The sequence below is a fragment of the Barbatula barbatula genome (genome assembly GCF_947034865.1).
Source record: "Barbatula barbatula genome assembly, chromosome: 15".
Classification (NCBI taxonomy): Eukaryota; Metazoa; Chordata; class Actinopteri; order Cypriniformes; family Nemacheilidae; genus Barbatula; species Barbatula barbatula.
In genome coordinates, this window is record NC_136778.1 from 20,937,487 (window position 1) to 20,960,895 (window position 23,409).

General features: G+C 39.5%; 1 protein-coding gene across 1 annotated transcript; it reads right to left on the minus strand.

Annotated features, from left to right (window-relative positions):
- Positions 1–4,546: 4,546 nt before the first annotated feature.
- Positions 4,547–20,815, minus strand: LOC306904246 (apolipoprotein B-100-like). The gene is made up of 26 exons (XM_079474036.1): positions 20,703–20,815; positions 20,245–20,283; positions 19,387–19,499; positions 19,092–19,237; positions 18,792–18,936; positions 18,112–18,264; positions 17,835–17,959; positions 17,641–17,726; positions 16,690–17,134; positions 16,359–16,476; positions 16,123–16,269; positions 15,796–16,007; positions 15,473–15,701; positions 15,186–15,365; positions 14,877–15,080; positions 14,573–14,737; positions 14,245–14,450; positions 13,939–14,112; positions 13,728–13,852; positions 13,411–13,612; positions 13,101–13,273; positions 12,837–13,009; positions 12,605–12,720; positions 12,119–12,492; positions 7,654–11,990; positions 4,547–7,548 (listed from the first exon to the last, which is right to left on the minus strand). Exons 1-26 carry the CDS (start codon positions 20,746–20,748, stop codon positions 6,385–6,387), a joined length of 9,597 nt encoding a protein of 3,198 aa, XP_079330162.1. The 5' UTR covers positions 20,749–20,815; the 3' UTR covers positions 4,547–6,384.
- Between the last annotated feature and the right edge of the window lie 2,594 nt (positions 20,816–23,409).

Genomic DNA, 23,409 nt, shown 5'->3' on the forward strand with positions numbered 1-23,409 from the left:
GCAACTAAATAGGTTTTGTTTTAAATAACAAGACTCAGACCTTTTTAAATGTGTTAAAGAGTTAAATAAATTAGTTTACTCTGATTTCTGAGACATTTGCTCTAAGATAACATAAGTAATGGAAACGTGGGTTTTATTTGGTAAAATATATTAAATATGAAATAATATATTTTTACACGAGGACAGTGTCTTTAGCGCAAAGTTTGACTTTCTGATCTATGAGTTACCACATCTTCAGTGTATAGGTAATGATTTAGAACACAAAAGTGGGACACCTTCCTCCCCCAGCATATTGTAAACTACTTTGTCGTACTTTTAAAATGGGCATTAAATCGGTTCAAATTAATTAAGTTGTATTATTTCTCTAGGGTATGTCTAGCCTATAATCTATTTACATATTTCGAACATCTTCCTGAATTTATATCTGACTTTCATCAAACTTAGCCAAATGCTGTGTTCACACCAAACGCTAACAATCCACCCGCTCATTATTACTCGCAGGAAAAGTTTAGCAAAACTCTTATGCTACGTTCACGAATGATAATTAAGCGATTTGCGCAAGTAAATTACATACAAAGTCAATGCAAAGACGTGAATAGGCGCAAGCTCGCTTCAGGCGATGCGAATGACACAGGTTCCTGTCTATTCACCATCTTTGCATTGACTTTGTTTGTAATTTACTCGCCCAAATTGCTTAATTAGCGCTTGGTGTGAACATAGCAAAAGAGTTTTGGTGTTAGCTTCATATATACAGTGGGTACGGAAAGTATTCAGACCCCCTTAAATTTGTTACTCTTTGTTATATTGCAGCCATTTGCTAAAATCATTTAAGCAAACATTTTTCTCATTAATGTACACACAGCACCCCATATTGACAGAAACACAGAATTGTTAACATTTTTGAAGATTTATTAAAAAGGAAAAACTGCAATATCACATGGTCCTAAGTATTCAGACCCTTTGCTCAGTATTTAGTAAAATAACCCTTTTGATCTAATACAGCCATGCGTCTTTTTGGGAAAGATGCAACAAGTTTTTCACACCTGGATTTGGGGATCCTCTCCAGTTCTGTCAGGTTGGATGGTAAACGTTGGTGGACAGCCATTTTCAGGTGATGAGCAGTGCCTGGTTCTCCACACATACCGCTTAGAATTAAGGCCAAAAAGTTCTATTTTGGTCTCATCAGACCAGAGAATCTTATTTCTCATCATCTTCGATTCCATCATGCAGACTTTCATGTGTCTTGCACTTAGGAGAGGCTTCTGTCGGGCCACTCTGCCATAAAGCCCCGACTGGTGGAGGGCTGCAGTGATGGTTGAATTTCTACAACTTTCTCCCATCTCCTGACTGCATCTATGGAGCTCAGTCACAGTGATCTTTGGGCTCTTCTCCCCCAATAGCTCAGTTTGACCCGACAGCCAGCTCTAGGAAGTGTTCTGGTCGTCCCAAATGTCTTTCATTTAAGGATTATGGAGGCCACTGTGCTCTTAGGAACCTTAAGTGCAGCAGAAATGTTTTTGTAACCTTGGCCAGATCTGTGCCTCGCCACAATTGTGCCTCTGAGCTCTTCAGGCAGTTCCTTTGACCTCATGATTCTCATTTGCTCTGACATGCACTGTGAGCTGTAAGGTCTTATATAGACAGGTGTCATGATTCTGCCTGCTCTTGTCTTGATTTTCTGGTCTAGGGGCAGAATCATGACAGACCCACGTGTTTTATGTGGAGAGAAACATATTATTGTCAATCAGGACATAATATGCGTTCTCTCCTGTCTCGTCATTTGGCCCCGCCCCTCTCGTTCCTAGTATAGCTTTCCTCCTGTGTCGCATTACCCACTCCTGCCCATCGTTATCTCCTTTGTTAGTCTCCCTATATAATACCCTCTTGTCCATTGTCTTGTGCTGGTTGATTGTACCTGTATACTTGTAATCCCTGTACATGGTCCCTGCTAGTGTGTGTAGTTCAAGTTCCTGGTTTCTGTATCGTGTATGTTTAGTTCAAGTTCCTTGTTTGTATTTCTAGTAGTTTGTTTTTCTAGTAGTTTGTTTTTGCCCCCCATGTGGGAAGTATTTGTTTTCAGTGTTGGATTTTAGTTTGTCAGTGTTTTCCCCCCATCGCGGGTGTTTGCTTTGTGTTTATTTATTAAAACCTGTTTAACCCCTTCATCCCCGTGTCTGCCTGCACTTGGGTTCTCCCTCCACGTTCACGACAGACAGGTGTGTGGCTTCAGTATAATAAGTCCAATCAGTATAATCAAACACAGTTGGACTCAAATGAAGGTGTAGAACAATCTCAAGGATGATCAGAAGAAATGGACAGCAACTGAGTCAAATATATGAGTGTCACAGCAAAGGTTCTGAATACTGAGGACCATGTGATATTTCAGTTTTTCTTTTTTAATAAATCTGCAAAAATGTCAACAATTCTGTGTTTTCTGTCAATGTGGGGTGCTGTCTGTACATTAATGAGAAAAAAATGAACTTAAATGATTTTAGCAAATGGCTGCAATATAACAAAGAGTGAAAAATTTAAGGGGGTCTGAATACTTTCCGTACCCACTGTAAGTTAAACATAATGTTAAAACTATTCTGCATTACAAATGTTAGCTTGCTCACTTGGAGTTATAATGCAGTATTCTTTGTTAAGGTGCTATTAAATAGATTATGAAAATGGTTGTACAAATGCATGTAATTTAATTCAATTATGAATTAAAGTACACCAAAATAATATTAAATAATAAATTCTATGATTGTATTAGCATTGCCTTTGAAAGAATGTGAACTGCTCTGACTAATCTCTGGTTGTCATCTGGTAATTACAGTTATTCTGACAACGACGTAAATTTAGCACTATTTTGAGAATCTGACTTCAAGGAGATATCATTCTTTCTGAGGGAAAATTGCATGTAGTCATGGGTCTCCACCCTGTTTCAGGACATTACATTTTCTAGATTACAGAATGTAATTTAGCCCGTAGCTGTACTGCAGTGTAATGTAGTTTCTGATGCTTACATCACAAAGCAATTCAGATAATCACATTATTGGTGCACATATTCTTGTAAATGTACATTTAAATTGGACTTTCTTCACACTGTTCATAGCTTTTAGAGTCAGTTCCTGAATAAAACATTTATTGTGTGCTTTATTATAGAATTTAACATTTTCTTAAAATCTGAATATATGTATCGGCTTCCCGAACAGGGATTATTTTAAACTTCGTTTAATTAGAGACTATAAGTAGTTTTAACAAACATGCCTTTCAAAAAATTGTGTTGCATTTTGAGAGGCAGTGATGTATGTTAAGATACAGTATATCATTGCAAGTTTTCAGTTTGGACAACTCTTACATTTATTTTAGTCTGGGACTAGTCTAGCTGTTCAGGAAACCACCGTATATCACGTGATCACAAGCGTAAGTCACTTCCATCCTTGAAATCGGGAACACATGTACTTTCATCTGTTCTCTGTTCTTGTGATCTTGAGTATTGGAACGGACTTTGACGGTTATTGATGAGGTAGAGCGAGAACACGAGGACAAGCAGAATTTTGTAGTATAAGTAGCCATGTTAATATTGCTGAAGTTCTAAATTGTTTCTGTAGAATATTAATTTTATGTACTTTTCTGCTATTTGTTAACTATTTAACATATATGTTACAAATTAGTTTATTTAATGTATTGCAGGAACTGACTTTAAGAGACAATTGTAATATCAATATGCCCAGTTCTCAGTTCGACTGAGCAACCTAACCACCATGTATTAATTGGCAAACACATGTGACAAATGGGTCTTATCTACCTCAACATCCATGAAAATGAACAATCTGTAAATGGGTTATTAAATTGAATGGAAAGAGCAGCCCCTAAATGGTTCTTCGGGACGAAATATATTTTAATAAAAAACTAACTGAAACATATAGAATTTTCAATGTTTTAAATTGAACACAAATAGAAAATAGACAGTTAGTTTGGTTTGTTGATCAATCTAAACCAGCATTCAAAGTTTCATAACTACTTTGAAGGCTTTGTGTTTGTAGTATCAACAATAGAATAAACAGTGAGTCAGCAGCCTCATGTCTGCTGCTTCCCTATGAAAGGAGATGGGACGGAACGTGACCTCATGTCTGTGAGCTATATTTAGTTTTACAGTTAGACTGGACCATGTGTTGGGATTTCCAGCTGGGTGACTTCATTGGAAGAGTTACCACATCATATGAACATTATAAATATGTATTCATGTATTCATTTGAAATGTTAAAATCTGTATGAGCTCTCTCCATGAGATGTTAAAATGTCCCCTTTTAAATAAAAAAATTAAGTTGATCAGACTGGCAATATGTATCCGATCCTTTTGAAGTCAGTGATCTTTGATTATAAATGTAGATTTAAATATAAATCACCAAGTGGATGACTAAGTAGAGCTTTTAGTCATTGTAACAAGCAATGCGTGGCGAGAGCCGGGAGGGAATGGCCGAGGCCGGTGATGCGAGTGATGATGAGTGTCAACTGTGCATGCACCTGTCACGTTAATAAGAACAGTGGAGGCAAATGCAAGTAATCTGGTTTATTGTGCAGAGTAATCCAGCTCAACAAATAGCCGTAAATAATCCTCAGTGGCAGTCCGAGAGTTCACAGACAGAATCCGAAAGGAAGAGTAGTAGAAGAGTAGTAGAAGTCCAGGGCAACTCGGTAGTCCAGAGGATAAGAGAGGTGATGTGGTAATTCCAACAACAAGGCGTGAGACTAGAACTGGAAACAGACACCGAGAGAAAACACACAGGTAACCGGAACTGCAACACAGGGACACGAGGAAAGACTGCACAACACCGGAGACAACGATCTGACAACACAAGATGTTCAAGGTGAGTATATATATACAATTGATGATGAGAATCAGCTGGCACTGATTCTCCCTGAGGATCATCAGTGACCACGCCCACAACAATGCAGTAAACACATAAAAACAGTGCAAGGAGGAATCAATGAATCTCCCAACCGTGACAGTACCCCTTCCCCTAGGAGCGTCTCCTGACGCTCCCAGAAGAGCCTACCTGCTGATTGTAATCATCAATAAGGGACTGATCCAGGATGTCCCCAGCAGGAACCCAACTTCTCTCCTCCGGACCGTAACCTTCCCAGTCCACCAAATACTGAAATCCGCGTCCCCTCCGTCTCGAGTCCAGAATGCGATTAACCGAATATGCTTTTAGTCGGACTGTCACCGGGCTAATGATTTTGGTGACAGAAAACGGGCCAATAAATTTAGGAGCTAGTTTGTTGGAAACGGAGCGAAGCGGAATGTTCTTTGTAGAAAGCCACACTTTGGAACCGACGACGTATACGGGTTAAAAGCGGTCTTCCATTCATCCCCCTTCCTGATGCGGACCAAATGATAAGCATTACGTAAATCCAATTTTGTGAAGATAGAAGTTCCCTGCAATCGTTCGAAGGCTGATGACATCAATGGCAAAGGATAGGTATTCTTTACCGTGATGTTATTCAGCCCTCTGTAATCGATGCACGGTCGCAGGGAACCGTCCTTCTTCCCCACAAAAAAAGAACCCCGCCCCCGCCGGAGAAGAGGAAGGACGGATGAACTTGGATGCCAGAGAATCAGAAATGTATTTCTCCATGGCCTCCCTCTCGGGGATAGAAAGAGAGTATAACTTGCCCTTAGGCGGAGACAACGATCTGACAACACAAGATGTTCAAGGTGAATATATATATACAATTGATGATGAGAATCAGCTGGCGCTGATTCTCCCTGAGGATCATCAGTGACCACGCCCACAACAATGCAGTAAACACATAAAAACAGTGCAAGGAGGAATCAATGAATCTCCCAACCGTGACAGCACCGGTCTCGCATCTCTCATGGAGGAGCTCCGGAAGCATAAAAGGAAGAGCGACAGGAGTGTACGACGAGAGAGGACCAGGCCTGGACTTTATGTTTTATTATGTTTACATTTTAAGTTCGTTTTATTGTTTGTTTATATGTTGAAAAGTTTGTTTAACGTTCGCCATTTCCTGGCTCCTTCCTTCCTTTTATGAATCTTTGTTACAGTCATTTTTCCATGATATAAATTGGATGTATAAATACCTAAGAATAAATGAGTCACAAGTGTTCGGGGTATCTTAAGATCATGTGGATCATGGCAAGAACAGCTTATTATTTATAACAACAACACAACCATTGCAGTACAAATGTTTTTATTGGTACTTCACTGTCATTGCTTTCAAAGCACAATAAGACACAGATTATAACAATCATATATTTTGTTTGAAGAACACTATTCTAAATTAGTCATTTACAAAATGCAAGGGCAGCCAAAGCAGCTTAGACATTTTCATGCATAACACTTTTAAACTTGATCATTTGCTAAAAGTTTACCCAAGGAGTGTCTTGATACAAGGATCAGAAATTACACTATTGAAGAAATCCCTTATTAATGGAAGAGGAATGTCAATGTCCATCTCTGTCTCACCCACTCTCACGTAGGATTGAACATTCTTGGCGGCATCTTTAATGGTCATGATGATTCTATTCACAAGGACTTGCAGACGTGTTGCAGTTGCATCAATCCAGGCATTGATATCTGCAATCAGTTGTTCAATGGTCATCTCAGCAAAGATTTCCTGGGCTTTAGCTTTGACAGTTCTATAGTATTCTACAACGATTGTCCTGGATGTCTCAGCTTGCACAATAACCTCACGTAGGATGTTGGAGTTGACAGCATCTGTGTAGACGGTGCTCATCAATTCACTGAGCTTGTCAAGATCCTGATCTTTCAAAGTGGTAATGAACTCCTCTGCTTTCTCCACAGTGAATTTGAGCATTTCTGAGAGTTTTTGCACAATGGTCTCAAACCTGATATTTCCCAGACTCTTCACGATGGTGATGGTTTGGCTTTGGATCTTCTGGAAAACAGCATGGAGCTCATCCAACAAATCTTGTCCACGAATAATGTAGGTGCATCCTGGAATTGTGATTTCTACTTCTCTGATACGCTTAGTGACAGCTTCGACGTATGTGCTGAAGATCTCTGGTAACTTTGTGATGGCTTCCTCAATGACATCAGCAACATAGTCACTAATTTTGTTGTAAACGTCAAGTCCGGAGAGCTTCTCGGCGTATCCGGGAAGCTGGAACTGGGTGTCCCTCATAAATGAGATGGCTGCATCCAACAGGGTCTGAATATTCTTCTGGTAAGATCTTAGGCTGATGACAAGGTTGTCAGAAATTTTACTGCTGACTCTCGCAAAGTCAGAAGCAGCAATCTTTTCAACTGCTCTCTTGTACATGCCTTTAGCCTGAACTTTAAAGTGATCAATGGTTATTTCTAGCTTCTCATACTTCTCGCTGATGTCTTTGTAAACTGCATTGATATAATACGTTGTTGTGTCTTTCAGATCCTTAAGGGAACCAACTTTCGCCTTCAGCCACCTAAGAATCTCAGCCGGAACCTCCTTGTTCCATTGTGTCTGGAAGCTAAGTCGGTTTGAGTCCATTATTGCAACATGCACATTCAGAATGTCTACGGTATCCTCAGACTGTAATGAAAAACAGAACATACCTTATCGTCATGGCAACTGCTAATTTACAGTTCTAAACAATAAAATCACAGAATTATATATTCAAATCAAAAGCAGACTTACCGTAGCTGTGCCGAAAAGTCTTCCTGTGTATTGGGATGAGCTTTTGCTCAGCAGCTGAAGACCGAGCAGTCCAGCAGATGGGGAAGATACTGAGACAGTAAGACCCTCTTCAGCATTTCCAGTTAGCTTGTGGGAGAGCATAAATTTCACATCTGGTAGATTGACCTTAGCGGCATTTGAAATGACAGCCTTAGAGACGTCAGTAGTGGACTCAAGAAGTCCATTATAGCTGTTCTCAAAATATTGATGCTCCACATTCAGGACGGTTAGCAATTTCATCCCTGACTTTCTGTTCAGTGTGGTCTTGCCATTGCTCTTGCCATTAAACACATCAAACTCTGAAGTTAAACGTGTTTCAAACTGAGCAACAAGTTCCTCTTTATTAAAGATTTCGGCCTTGGTATTTGTGGTGACCATAGGTGTTTTAAGAGAGAACTCATAGGTCAGGTCTCCCATGACTGGAATCATGATTGGTTTCTGGATACTGGGAAGAGTGAGCTTTGAAAAATAAAGACATGGTTTTCTTTCGGATGTAAAATCAGGTGCAAGAATTGGTATTTTGCTCATGATGTCATTCAGGACCGGCTCCATGTTGAACATCTCAGGGTTCTTCACATACTTAAAGCTTGCGTCCAAATCAAGGGACTGCTGAGGTGTGATCAATATTGTTTTAAGACCTGCATCCTCCCACAAAGAAAACCTCTCTACGGAGGGTGTAACCTTGTTAACCAATGGGACATTCATTTTGGGGATGTTAATTGGTAAGGTCAGCACATGAAGATCAGCCTCGCCGTTAACTAATGCAGTAATCTGAATTTCCTCCTCACCATTAGCCATAGTGATGTAATGAGAGTACTTGTACTGATTGAACCTAGCAACACCCGTCCAGCTTGTCTGTTGCACGGTGGGAGTCAAAGTTAAAGAAATGTCATTCTGCAGATCGACTTTACCAGACAGGTTAAATGGAAGCTGCAGCTTTGTGTTCTTCTTGTTCTTGGTGTCAAAGATTATTTCATAGGGCATAGCCTTGAAGGTAACCGAGTTAGAAAGCGTTCCCTCGACTTTGCCGGTCAGTTCAGCACTGTGAGACCCACTCAGCTCTACCATGAGGTTCTTTAGATTAAGCTGCCCTTTGACTGCTGCAATGCTGTTTTTGATGAAGGGAGTTTCCGTCTCAGAATGTATGTTAAACTTGATCTGAGTCAACCCAACAGTCTCAACATCCACTTTCTGGTTCATCTTCATTCGACCGCAATCTGTATTGCCGCTGAAGGTCAGTTTGAAAGATTTTACGTTCATCACAATCTCCAAGTTGCTCTTGTGTGTTTCTTCACTAGAAAAATCATGAATGGAGTACTTTCCTTTACCGTCATTTCCAATGGTGACGATAATGATTCCAGATTCCAGCTGAGCAACGGCTTTCTGGGTCATTTTGGCTTCGCTGAAGATGTTGGCCACTGGCATGTTCACACTATGATTGTAAGAAGTCTCCAAAGTAGCTGAGTATCCATTCACTGTGCTCAGGAATGCATTGCTCACAAAGTCACTAGTGTATGGGTCAGTGGTTGCCTTTGCAGTGGTCTTGGAAGATGCTTGGGCTGAAACGCTATTAACAGACAAGGATCCCTGGTGATCAAATGAGAAAGCCATGTGATTTGCTTTTACGGTTTCAGTCAGGGATAGATCATTCATGCTTGGAAATTTAAGGTTAGCAGTGGCATCAAAAGTGTAAGCAAGTAGATCAAGAGGAGTCTGGAACTGGGAATTCAGGACAGCATTGAACTGATTAGAGACATCTGTTGAGTTCTTGAGTTCAGCAGTCGTCTTCAGAGAGTGTTCAGAGGCTTTGATCTCAAGCTTGCCAGACAATGTTCCGAAGCAGGGAACTTTGCTCAGGTCAGTGACTATGTCCTTTATTCCATCAGCTAAAGCATCATAATCAATTGGTTCACTAACTCTGGTATATAGTTGTTTTGTCAACTCATTCACCTGTTCAAAAAATTTATCAAACAGTGGTTTTATGTCCAGAGATTTTAAATAACTTGAAGCTGATTGAAAGGTTTCTCTTAGTTTATATTGCTTCATTAGGTCCACAGCATCATCAATGATCTTCTCTACAACTGCCTCAATATCATGTTCTTTCAAAATCTCTTCAATTCTGTGGTAGATTTCATTTACCTTGCCGGTAATGCCAGTTTTTTGGTACACACTGACAAACAAGTGCCTGATGGTTTCCAGGTTTACTTCTATTTCCGAGACAAATTTTGTCACCAACGTGGTAACACTATCATAAATTAGGCTAACATCAACATTTTTGATTACCTCTAAAAGATCACTTATTTTGCTCTGGACGGTGGCTGTAATGTCATATTTACCATTAATATCATTAATCATGATGATGCTATTGTCCTTCATGGTTAGCATTGCAGTTTTGAATTCTTCAGTGAGTTCAGGGAGCTTCTCTGTGAAGGGCAGGGAAATAAAATAACTGTCACCGTTCTTCTCATATTTAAGAGCACCTGAGATGGAAAATTCCTGGTTGTCGTTGCCGTCCTTATTCAAGTGGTTGGTAGACACTTTGTCTAGCAATGTAATACCCATGTTTTCGGGATTGTTGAAGATATCTAAGATATAGTCAAAAGCATGGTCATTCAGTTTAGACTCCATCTTGATGTTCAGATTTTGCTGCTGAGGAGTGACAGTACTGGTGATTTCATTTTGGAAGTTAGTTTTAATGGAGTTTGCGTTGCTTAGCTGGTGGGAGGATGAGGCCTTGTATTGATGCTTGTGGGAGAAAGATTTAGGCTCGGCACGTAGTAGTAGCATGCCGTTCACCTGGCCACTATGTTTTCCATACATGTTGAGTTCTCCGTCAGCACCGAAGGAGCCCTCAATATCCACTCTGAAAGGTTCTGCTTTTGTACGGATATTGCTCTCGAGTTGGAGGTAGGGGGAGTTGAAGCGCATCTCATTGGTGTATTTTGAGGAGAATCCAACGATCTCATGCTCAGAGCTTTGAGTAATTTTAGTGCCCAGAAGTTTTCCGTTGCTGCTGCACTTTATGGTGGCTGTCTGGTCAGCATAGGTGATTTCATATTTATGCATCAGTTTCTCTTCACCAAAGGTTCCCTTCAGAGTTCCAGTCATTTCCATCTCGTAGAGCCCTGCCTTTACGTGAGCATCATTGATAAAGTTAACACCAATGACTTTGAGATCATTGTTGACATCCAAAGATGTTGTAAAGTCATGCATGTCAATTGCAATGTTGTGCTTGTAGATGTTGTTCTCATTCAGGAAGTTGTCAGACTCAGAGCGGATGGTCAAAGAAGTGGGAGTCAGTATGAGAGAGTCTGTGTTTTCTATTTTCATCTCCTGAAGTGATGCCATTAAGTTGTTGGACAGGTTCAGTCCTTCTTCATTCAGCTTGACAGTGATCCTGTTTCTAGTGTTGGCATTGAAAGTGTCAACCTTATACATGCTGTTGAAATACACTTCAGAGCTTGCAAGTTTTCCCTCAACTTTGAGCTCAGCATTGTTCTCATGAACTGCTCCCTTAGTAGATACAGACATTGTTGCACCAGAGCTTGCGGCGCTACCATGGAAAATGTTTTCAAAGGTCACGCTGGCGACCTGAGCATTGGTGGTACAGCTTGAGGTCAGGCCATCCTTGGTGAAAGAGAGGGTACCTTTGTGGGAGGCACGGTTTGCTGCAAAGTTAATGCTGGCATCAGTATTAAGTTCCACTCCTTGAGTGTTAAATGATCCAGCAAACAGGGATAAAGCTTGATTTGTTCTGTCATCAGCCTTGGACTCAATCCTGATTGTGGCTCCCTTCACGGATGCAGAGAAGTCGATCTGGTTGTGAATTGTGTGCTTAACAGCAGCCCTCTGAAGTGGGTCATCCTCAATGTTAGTGTTGGACTCGAATGAAAGTTTTCCATTTGCTGCTGAAGCTTTCATCCTGTTTCGGATTTGGAAGATGGAAGAGGTCACCCTGAAGGTAGATTCAGCTCTTGCCTCTCTGCTTTTGGGCTGTAGTAGAAAAGTTTGCGTAGCCACTGTGCTTGCAGACAATGTCCCCACTTTTACTGATCCATCCAGATTTCCATCACCTGTAATTTCAGAGGAGATTGAGGTCTGGGCTGTGTACTCCAGGGACATCTTCATACCCAGAGGGCTGGATAATTCGATCTTGTAATTTCCTGTTGCCTTCACCACATCAGATGTTTTGGCTGTTTCCATTAGGCTGAAGTGTGCATCTATGAGCTTATGCTTCAGGGAAGAACCAATTTCGAACTTCGCAGTGTCCCTGGACATTTCAGCAATTTGAGCAGTTCCTGCATACAATGGACACAGTTATTATTAATTTTTGTAATGGCAGACAAATTCCAATGACTCCAATGATAGCAATTATGTAAACTTAAATATACTAAAGCGGTTACAGTATGCATTATTCACAGCCTACCATTCACAGTGAAGGCGAGCAGTTCAACAGGGGAGCTTGTAATGACTGTATATCTTGCAATGTAGTTGGGTTCATTTTCAGTTTTGTTTCCAGCAGAGAAAACCGCCTCAATGTCATAGAAGTTGGTGCTCACTTTTGCAGATATCTCTACCATTCCGAGGAGTGGCATTGAGAGGTCATAACTGGATGGGATAGTGAAGGTAGGTAGATTGAACTGTTTGGAAGGCAGCATTAGACCAATCTGTGGCATAGCCAAGTCAGGGGTGGCCATGGATGGAGGAATTCTCAGGTCCTCAGATGTCTTTCCACCAAAAGGCAATGGAACAGTGATTGTGACCTGATCCTTGTTGAACTTGTATTTTAATGTACTCTCACTAGAAATTAAAAAAATATATATTTTGAACTGTCATTGTGATTTGTAGTTTTTGTATGTATAATGTGAGATAATAACCATCAAACAGTGATAGAGGTTAGCATTAATCTTACGTGTTCATGAACACCCTCTCAGGCATAGATGGAATAGTCACTTCTGGAATGTTCTCTCTAAGGTTCTGAAGGTAAGGCATATCAGCAGAAATCTTGTCCATCCTAATGAGATAAGCCTGTAATAGAATTAAACATAATGGAATAAACATACTTCCACATATTTAGCTTAAGTATATGAAAACCAAGAAATAACTTGTGCTTGCTTTTCAGAACCTATAAAACAAAATCCTACCTCCCAGAGTTTTGCGTAAATGTGACGCAGCTTCATGTCAGTCTTGACAACTTTGTGTTCCATGATGCCATCAATGACCTGTTGCAGGTGGCTTTGCAGATGTGCCATATTCAAAAGCCTCTGGATCTCCGAGTCCATATCAGACTTTAGCTGAACTGTCATCTCATCATCAGCTGTTGAAAGAACCATTTCAGTCGTCACATTTTCAAAATTGTTCTCGTAACATTTAAGAACATGCAAAAACTGTGAAAGGAGATACAGTACCATATTTGAAGATTATCTTTTGCACAGAGTTGGTCTCTGGTAGCTTGATATTACTCTTGAGTTCCAGAGTTAAATCTTCATCATGGGTCATGGTGGCAGAAAGGGTGGCCTCAGTGCTAAGTGAGGGGACAATCACCTGAGCTTCCAGCAAACCTTCTTTCATGGCTTCAAGCCTGTTATTAGCAGGAACAGAAATTTAAGATTATTCACATCACATACATCAAATCTACAATTTGTCAAACCTGATATATTTATTGTGAATAATGGTGTATAGCAGGGTTTTTTCAAAAATATTTGGATCTGCCCTTACTTGGCACGACCGATGAGAGAAAGCTGAGGAACATTTTTGTTGGTGATATCAATGAAGACCTTCTTTTCCTTAGAGGAGCTGTCGGTGTAACCGATTTTGACTCCAGCCTCTACGTCATAGTCAGGGATCTCAATACTGGTGGTCAACAAATTCTTGTTCCGGTTGTACCTGACAGAGGCAGTTGCCTCAGTGGGCTTAGCACCTTATGATCAAAACAGAGAAAAAATATTATTACTATCAAAGTTCACTATATTAAAATAGCTCTTGTGCAATGCTGGGCCATAGCTGGAAAAGTGCCTGAGAATCACAATACATGCCTTCTGCTCTCAGAATCATTTTCAGAGAATCAACCTTGTTGCCGTTGTCCCTGTTTAAAAGCTCGTAGGCGAAGGTTGCTGTGTACTCATTCACTTCACCGGTGGGCTCAATATCCACAGCAAAACTGTGGGCAGCAACAGTGTTAGTATCGCAAAACCATGGAAATAGACAATTAGCCATGTTTATTCAGTCAAGAAGTCTAAATCCTACCTGGACTCTCCATTTAGAGGAAAGTATGGAGAATCTGGTCCAGCTCTAGAGGTAAGCAAACTGATGCAGTAGTTGATACCAGAAATGAGAGGGTTACACTGTGCTATAGCGGTACTGTCGCCTGTGTCGGGCACAATGGTGACCTGGGTTTCGGACACCATCAATAGCTTGTTGCTGTTTTAATGAAATGAACAAAGGTTTATAGAATTATATGAAAAATATTAAGTTTGTGCATTGTTAAAATATTTATGAGTACATAATTTTAGTGTTTGAATAAGGAATTTCAAAATCATCTGGAAAATGTACCTGGCCCTGAAGAGTTGAGTGGTGCCCGTAGGTGCAGGGATAGACAACTTTATTTGACCGTCACCCATGGTGATCTTGGCATTGAGAGAGCTCTCGTGGAACAAGGTAGTGCGCATTTCCACAGCAGAGTCAACAAACTTGGGCATGTGGATTCCCATATGGGTGACAAATTCGACTCCCATTGAAGGTGAGAAAGACAGTTCACGCTGTGAAGAGAACAGCGTACCTCAATGTGTATTACATTTGCTCATTAAAAAAATAACATTAACTTGTAACAAATATTTTCACATATACTGTGCGTTAATTGATGAGGAACTGTATTTAATACCTTGCCAGGCTCCATACGCAGACCACCCTTTACTCCAGGCGCAAATGTTCCAGACATGGCAAACTTAAGTGGAAATCCAGAGGCAGTTGGCAGGGAGAACTCATTATCCATAAAGATGTAGTGAGCGAAGATGTTCTGATCTCCAGACATCAATGCCTTTGTAATCTGAAATGAAACAGTATATTATATATAACAGAAATTATTTGCCGTACAATAGCACAATAGATATTAGGATTATATTTAAGTTGCCCGGTGAATGAGTAAAACTATGTATGTGGAACGGCAGAAAATTATATGCACATACCCAAGCAGGTGAGTTCTTGAATGCCTGAATGTATTTGGTCATTCTGTCCACAATCACTGACAGTTCACTGGTGCTCTTGATGAATCCCATTTCATTTCCCATGATCCTCAAGTAGGCCATGGCCTCTTGGGATTCCTGATTGTACAGGTCCTTAGCAAGCTTGTTGAAGTTGCGCACCATTTCTCTGACAATGTTCTCAGGAACCTGTAAAACAGAATCATGACCATACTCAAGATATTAGCCAACATTTGATGGCTGCATTAAATATAAGTCCTATAATTTCAAGGGTTATGGGCATGGTTGCAGTACCTGTCTCTTAGTCTTTTCTGTTCTCAGAGGCTCAACCCACTCCTGTAGGATCTCATTGATTTTGTTTGGCATTTTGTCTCCAACCCAGTACATTGCCTTGGAAATTGTGTCAGGGAAGAAACCATTGCTTCCAAAGATAGCTTCTACAGTTGGCTCGAATCCTTTGCCCTCCATGCCAAACTTGTGGCCAAAAGAAAAAGAAAAACATTTCAATTAAGTGCAAATAAAGTTGGTTTCTTATTATAAATTATATAATAAGGTTTATTTAGGTTTATTAAATTTTCTACCTCGATGAAGTCAAGGCTGAAACCGAAGGCCTTCAGGGTTGTTTCAAACAAAACTTCCCTGGGCAACTGGCTGCTGGGATCAAAAATGACACTTCCCTGCATGCTGGAGCCAATGGCGTCCTTTCCTGGCATAAACGTGTCCATCTTATAGTTACGAGAAAGCTGAGTGTAGTTAGCATGGGTAAGCACCTCATTGTTCTCCATGACCTCAATGATCTTGTTACCCAACCTGAGAAAAGAAAAATGACGATAAATGACGTTAAAAGGATGAAAAGGAATATCTGAAGAAATTCAGAGTCAGAAAAAAAAAGCAATTAACATACTCTTGAATTTCAGGGTCTTTGGAATGAACAATGTTGTAGACATGGGAAGCCACAAAGGACTTGACTTGCGCATTCTGATCCTGGTTAAGAATCTTTTTCACAATCTCTAAGTCGCTCGCCTCAGGCTTTCTCATCAAAATGAGATATGCAGCCAGTCTTTTCTGAACAGCACCTTTGCCATAAAGGGCAACTCTCTGGATGTTGGACCGGATCTGCGTAAAAAGACAGAAAGATATCAAAGGTTTTATTTTGAATGGTATTAGTTCCTGAGAGACTACAGGTATAATGCATGGCATTACACACAGCTGTCAATTCAAAAACACCTACATCAGCAGTCACAGACATGCGTCTGAAAGCCTGGATGGCAGCCAGCTGGACAGACAGGGTGGTGGTAGGCTGTCTCATGCACTTCAGCAGGACGTTTTTAATGTTTGGATCAGAAGCTTCCATAGCCTCACCCATATTTCCAACAACCTATATGGGACAGATTAAAATTAGATAACTTCTCCGAAATGTATACATTGAGAAACTGGTCTTGAAGGAAGATTTTCCAAAATACACACCCTTATGGTCATGAAGGTCAGTTCCTTCTCTCCAGAACAGTCGGCACCAAGGATGGAGGAGATGAAGTTGTACACATCAAGAATCTCGGGGGTGAGCTGACCCTCAGCTTGGAAATGCCTAACAAAACAAGTACAATTATTTTCTAAAGATATTTTAAAGAAAGTGGGAAACCAAGCAGTTCCCGGGCACCATGGACCACTTCAGTAGATTATTTGCCTACTGTTTGGTTTATACAGGTTTGTTACAACTTGAGGATGAGGAAATGATGACAGAAGTTTCCTTTTTAGGTTAACTATCTCTTTAAAATGTGGAAGGGTTTGGGTAACTTACCTTCTTACAACATTGCTGAGAGCATACATGATTGGTTTGCTCTGCTTCGTCTGGGCGATCTCCAGTATATCTTTCACCAGGAGGCCAGTTGGGCTGTGCATCATTCCCAGAGCATAGACTGCAGCATCTACTTCAACAGTGTCCAGTGTCTTAAGGATACTGAGCATGGAACTTCCGCATTCCGGGGTGCCACACTGGGTCAGGGCCTGCAATGCCAAGAACTCATCCTCCTCCATCATCTGAGTGGTAGCTTGTTTCAGAACCTCAACCTCCAGGCCACGGAGCTCAGACACCATCCTCTGGAAAGTGTGGGCTCTCAGGTTGTCGTGTGGTTGCTCATGCATGGATTTGAGCTCTCTGAAAATTGTCATCAGAGCATCAGAGGTCTGGACTAGGGTCTTATCTTGCACAGCTTCCAGTGCCAAGTCCTTGCGGTCAGTTGAACCTGCATTAAAGAAGGATATGAAATGCAGTCAATTGGAAAATAAATACTATAGTGTTTAGTACACACTATAGTAACTACACACTATAGTTTTCTATAGTCAGGTAAGTGAATATCACATAAACGTCTATATTTCTCATAATTGGGCACATGAAAATGAATATATATATGCAAATATCTATATATTGGTTTTTTTGGTGGTCAATGAAGAGCCATCCCGTCTTCATTTGTTGGGTATTATTGCTTCTGTGTTCACAGAAAAACCTACAAAATATATTGTCTCTCAGAAATGTGCGACCTTTTTGTCACATCCATAACATATTAATTTCTCTCTCATTTAAATGAGAAAACTTGTGCATAGACTGATAATTTTCTGTCTGGGCTTATGAACAGATGATTCATTATATTGGTACTAAATACATTCTCTGTGAATTTATATTTCAAGTTTTGACATGCATAACACTGCAATTGCCCAGATCTCTAACCAACAGATATACAAAAAAACTTACGGAAAGCAAAAACTCTGTCGTTGATCTTGCTTGTTCCTTGAAGAGTTAAGGCTTGCTTTACAAGGGAAGAGATGCCATATTCATTCCTGCAAAGAGGAAATCATAATTGACCAATATGCCGTTTATGCATGAACGTTGTCTTTTGAATTCTAGCAAATGAAAATTGATACAAAATTGTTGTAAATGCCACTCACTTGTAGGAGAAGGGAAGGAAGATGTGCTTTTCTGTGCATGTAGCTGATGTCATGTGCTTTTTCTGGTTGTCAAACTTGTAGCTGCAGGACTGGGTGCTGCCAATTAACTTGGACAGAGGGTATTGCTGTTGACGATCAAATATAATTTTAGAAAAACATTATTAATGTTAGGGTTTTTGGTTGGTTGGGTACTTTTCGTTTGTCAAATGTTTTAAGTGAACTATTAAAATAAAGTTTGACCCAATATGGAGAGTGTTATGCAGTGTGAATGCCTCACCAAACCAGTAACTATAGCCAGAGGGCTGTAGTGGCTCCTTTGGGTTTCGAAATGATCACATCCAGACAGATCCCTGGTGATGGTGACATCAGTGGCTATATCTTCTCTGGTGTTGACCTTGACTTCAGTGGCACAGATTCCATGGACAGTTGTCTAGATCAAGTAAATAATGTAATCTAAGTCAATAAGAGTAAACCTATTTTATGTTTAGGACTTAAGGATATATAGGATTTTTAGGATATATAATAAATATATTATAACAGGGTTCCCGTTTTTCTTATAAATTTGCTGTCCTCGTCTGTAATTTTACAGTTTTTGACCGTATTTCAAAAATAAACTGTAAAAAATAACATCTTGTTAAGAAAACTGGGGCGACAGGAATAATTTGTAAAAGAACATTTTCCCCTGTAAAATTACACGTTTTCACAATTTTCTTGTACATTTGCGGTCCATTTAATGATGACAATGTACAGGTAATATTATGATATCATGAAGTTGGCTAAGGTCAGGATGACCATGTTCTTCATTGGAATTTATTGTTCCCGATAAGAAAAAACAGGTCTTATCTGCTCATGATGGCATTGGTTAAGACTCAAATTAGGCCGACCTGTGCAATGTACAGTACGATTAAAAGCAATACTATAATCGATCAAGACTTTAAAAAGGAATTGTCTTTGTACCATGTCTTTTCTCTGCTCTTTCTCCATGACAGGCACAATCAGAGTGGAGATTATACCCCTCTTGATGTTCAAGATGTGGGTTTCTTCATCCTCAGAGTAGAGTGTCACACCGGTCTCACCTTCCACTACAAACTTCAGTACATTTCTGGTCAAAAAGAAAAACATTTTTTCTAACTTTTCAATGTAGTTTGTACAGGAAACATTTATAATTTAGCTGAGATGCTGTACTATCGTTTAAATGTACTTAAGTCAGATCTAGTTGCAAATCTAGTTCTTAATCACTGTGACATTCAAACATACTTCTCCATGGCTGTTTGGAAGTTCTGAGCATCAGCAACAGGTGCATACGTGATGGTCCCATCGGAGTTCACACCTACTGCTTCAGTCAGAGAGCAATCTCTAGTGCGGAGCTCAAAACTGCATGCCTGGGGTACATCAATCTCAACCTATGAATGAAGGGGGGGGGGGTTATTTTCAAAAATCTCTAAAAGCAGGTAGGAAGCGCTCAAAGGCAACGTAGACCAAAACTACACGTGACCAGCCTGTGTATTGAAAGATTGAGTTGTGAGAGATGACCTCTTTATTTTAAATGTACCTTGCAGGAGATTTTGGGGCCATTCTTGAGAGGGGAGGTTCCTTTTACGCCATTCTGGATCTCTGCTTCATACTTATATATATATTTTTTGAAGATCTTAAATCTTTTAGAAACTGAAAAGCAAATAAACAGAAGGACAAGCCAAGCATGACACATCAAAATGTTTGTATGAAACGTATTCTCACAAATTGTTTTCTATAGTCAAAATGTCCTTAGCATTTTCAAATGAAATTTTACCAGGTAAGTAAGGCAATGTTATATTTTTAAAAATAATAAATTCATTTGCAAAAAACGTATACATTTGTTTAAAAAAAATCATGTTTTTCATTATGCACTTGAAGTTATATCATCAAAACTGCAGTTGGGTGGTTTTGAGTAAGTTATAAAACAACACAAATCAAAACACAATAACATAATAAAAAACATGATTTTTGACATTTGTAAAATCTTCATATTATTAATTGATATCTAAATTACTAATATCTTGAACATTATTGTATTCTTTTCTCACTTGTTTTTCCTTATGTTTTTTATCAGGTAAATGTATCAGTACTCATTGGTCCTTTAAGGAGGCATTGCAATATTAGATTAATTATATGACATACCGTATATCGCATTATCTAATCTATTCAGGCATTAAGAAATTTGGACTCTGACATCTGGACTCGTGGCAGGCCCAATTTAGTCTGGTGATGTCATTTATTGTAGGTTCAAAGTAAATGACAACAACCAAAGAACAGTAAGTCCAGCAGATAAAGGGTAAGAATGAATTGTGGAGATACTTTTACATGTTAAAGGTCCTATAGATTTATAGTACAGATAACTTTAATTTCATTAGAAAATGAAAAAAAAACTTACGATGACATTCTGGGTGAGAACTGGACTCAGTTTCTTGCTCTGGTGACAAAGATGTTACAAAAATAAATTAAATATATTTATATATATATTAACCGCAAATGAAATACAAACAATTAAAGAAGTGTACACCACTTTTAATGATTAACGTTTTTTTTCAGTTTTTAACACTACAACATAAACGTTTGAATAAAATACATTTCCAAATGTTAAACGAATATATTTAAGATTTAATTATATATGTAAGATTTAAAATTAAATTAAAATAAAACCCGAAGTGTTTCTGGACCAACCAGTGTTTATACAATGCGAGTTGTCTATACAGACATCAAATTAATCTACCACAAAAAACTAAATATTATTTAAGTAGAATAAGTCTTTTCATAGTAATGAAGTATTAAGTATTTTATAAAACAAATGAAACATATTTAAAAGAAAAAGCGCATGGATATTGTACTCACGGGCCAAGGCACATGTGCCAAGTAACACCAACAGGAAGAGCTTCATACTCCCTATGTTGGGTCAGAAGAAGCTCAGAAACTAAAGCGAGTCCTCCTTCAGACGAAGACTGATGCTGCTCCTCTGGCTCGCTCCTTTTATACTCAAGCAGCTAAGGGGGTTAAACAAAGGTTGCAACAGGTCCAAAGTCCCATTAGCCAGTGTGGCAGGCCAAAGGCAAAGACCGTTTCATAAACAACACCCAAGACTTGCCCGTCAGCAATGGGACTGATGGAACTCTCTGATTTCATCGGGAAGACAGCATCTTAAATCTTTAGTCTAGCTTGCTTGATTGATTTGTATTGTCTTTCATGTTAAATACGATATAGGTCAAAGATTGTTTTTAAAGATGAAGACCAGACAAGTAGACTTTATGATAGTGTGTTTTTGTATTTGTTGTCAAATTTGTGTTTAAATGTTTTGTTTTTTAACCAAGTTGTTGTTATCCTAAAAAAATCATGAAACATTAAATAAATGATGTATACTGTAAATAAACAACAACAACAAGCACATTATATCATAGCAAAGTAATGAAAATATAAAAGATTTAATTATTATTTAAAGAAGAGAGGCCCTCATGTAAGTCATGTCCCAACAGTAAATGCAGTGATCCATACAGTACTGTATGTGAGTCATGTTGTAATCATTATTATTTTTGTGAAATGTCCTCTCTCGGTTTATAACCCTTATCATATGAAACCAAGTCAGTGTGCAAAAGTTAACAGCACATTTAGGATCCCACATGGACTGTGTTCGGGATTACCTAACCCAAATTATCTCCAGCATCATTAGAACAGAACCTGGATCTTGAAAACTAAAAACAAAAACGTTCTACAACTAAAAGTATATGTTTTTATTTAGACTCTGCATTCTGATATCATCATGGTAAACCTTTGACAATCATCTTTCAAAATCAAAATAGCTGGATTCAGGCTTTGTTTCATTTAAAGAAATTGACAACCTGCTCAGGTATGATCAAAACAATCAATTGTAATGATTTCAGACATGTTGCTCTCGTCATTTGGGTGAAATCACTTACAGAAGAGATAACCTAATCACAGGAGAAGACCGTGAGTTACATAATACTAAAGATTAAATGACTAAAGACTCTGAAACCCTGCTATTGGAGCCATTATATTTAATAAGATTAGTTTGAATTCAATCAAAAATGTGTTCCCAAATGTCTATAGTTTATTTGAGCACATTGTTATGCTTTTTGGAAATATCATATTCTTATTCAAAATTGTTTTTATTTAATTCAAAAAGATTAAAGATTTCTACATTATAAATATCCTATTTGGCAATTCAACTGTGCTGAAATAGTGGGATTATGACACCTAGTCCTATAAAGCGAATCTGAGCAATCTGGTTAAAACCAGTGACTTCTGTGAAAGGGCAGCTAACAACTAAGGAAAGACCTGGTGACTGCCTGGAGAGACTGCTGACAGGAGGGAATAGACCCCACGGGGGCAGACATGGGCTAACTACCTATGTAGGCAGATCCAGATCCATCTATGGCTACGAAAAAACACAATAGGAAGAATAACCGTGGAGTCTGCAAGAGCAGAGGGCAAGATGACTCGTCGACATCTCATGGCAACAGATCTAGGAATGGAAATGACAAAGAACCAGGAGATTAGCACAGCAGTTTTTAGCAGGCCAAAAACGAGATGTCGAAAGAAAACTGGAGAAGATGGGCGAGATCATCTACACCAATGGGGTGGGGAGATTTAGAGTGTAAAGCAAGAACCCAAGGTCACAGTAGGAGATGATGGGATGAAACAGGAGAGATAAATAAATTGTAAGACTTGTGAGAGAAAGAAGAAGCCTGAGAAAACAGTGGAAGAAGGCTGGAAACAAACAAAAAATCTGCCTGTTTGGTGTGGACAGGATCCAGACTGCCACCTATGTCCAGCTCCAGCTAATCTTAAACATATTCTTGTGGCTTGCACTGTTTGCCTGGCCAGGGGGGCTGCTAGAATGTGATAGTCTTATTTAATTAACTCTGCATATAGTAATTTATTGTGTGTCTGATATTTGAACTGTGTTTTGACTTCCATACCTTTAATGTATTACTTACAGTCAATGTTTTCTTGTACAGCTGCTTTGTAACAATGAAAATTGTAAAAAGCGCTATATAAATAAAGCTGACTTGACTTGACTTGACAGGGGAGATACACAAGGAACCACAATCAAGTACTAAAGTGCTTGGATGCAGCAGTAGAGACCAAGAGAGTGGCAGCAAAAGCCTTCGCCTAAAACGCCCGGCTTACTCGCTAAAAAGGCAACAATTTATTCAGGAGGGCCAAGACCTTATCTCCAGATTTAGTTCTCCTGAGTATAGCCGGGTATTGGGAAATGTGAGTTGATTTAAACCACAGACTTACTTTCCCCTTGGAAATCGCAGCAACCAACCTGCGGCCGGACAAGGTTCTGTGGTCCAGCGCCAGTACAACAGTCCTCATAGTTGAATTGACAGTACCTTGGGAAGAGGCCACTAACGAAGCATTTGAAAGAAGAATCTCCAGTTTGCCAACTTGGCAGCAGAGGCTGAAGACCGGGGATGGACAGTGTTCCCGGTGGAGGTGGGCTGCAGGGGCTTTGTTTCCAATTCCACTACATGGCTGCTTAAGGAAGCCAGTGGGGCTACAACAGTGGGACTACAATAGC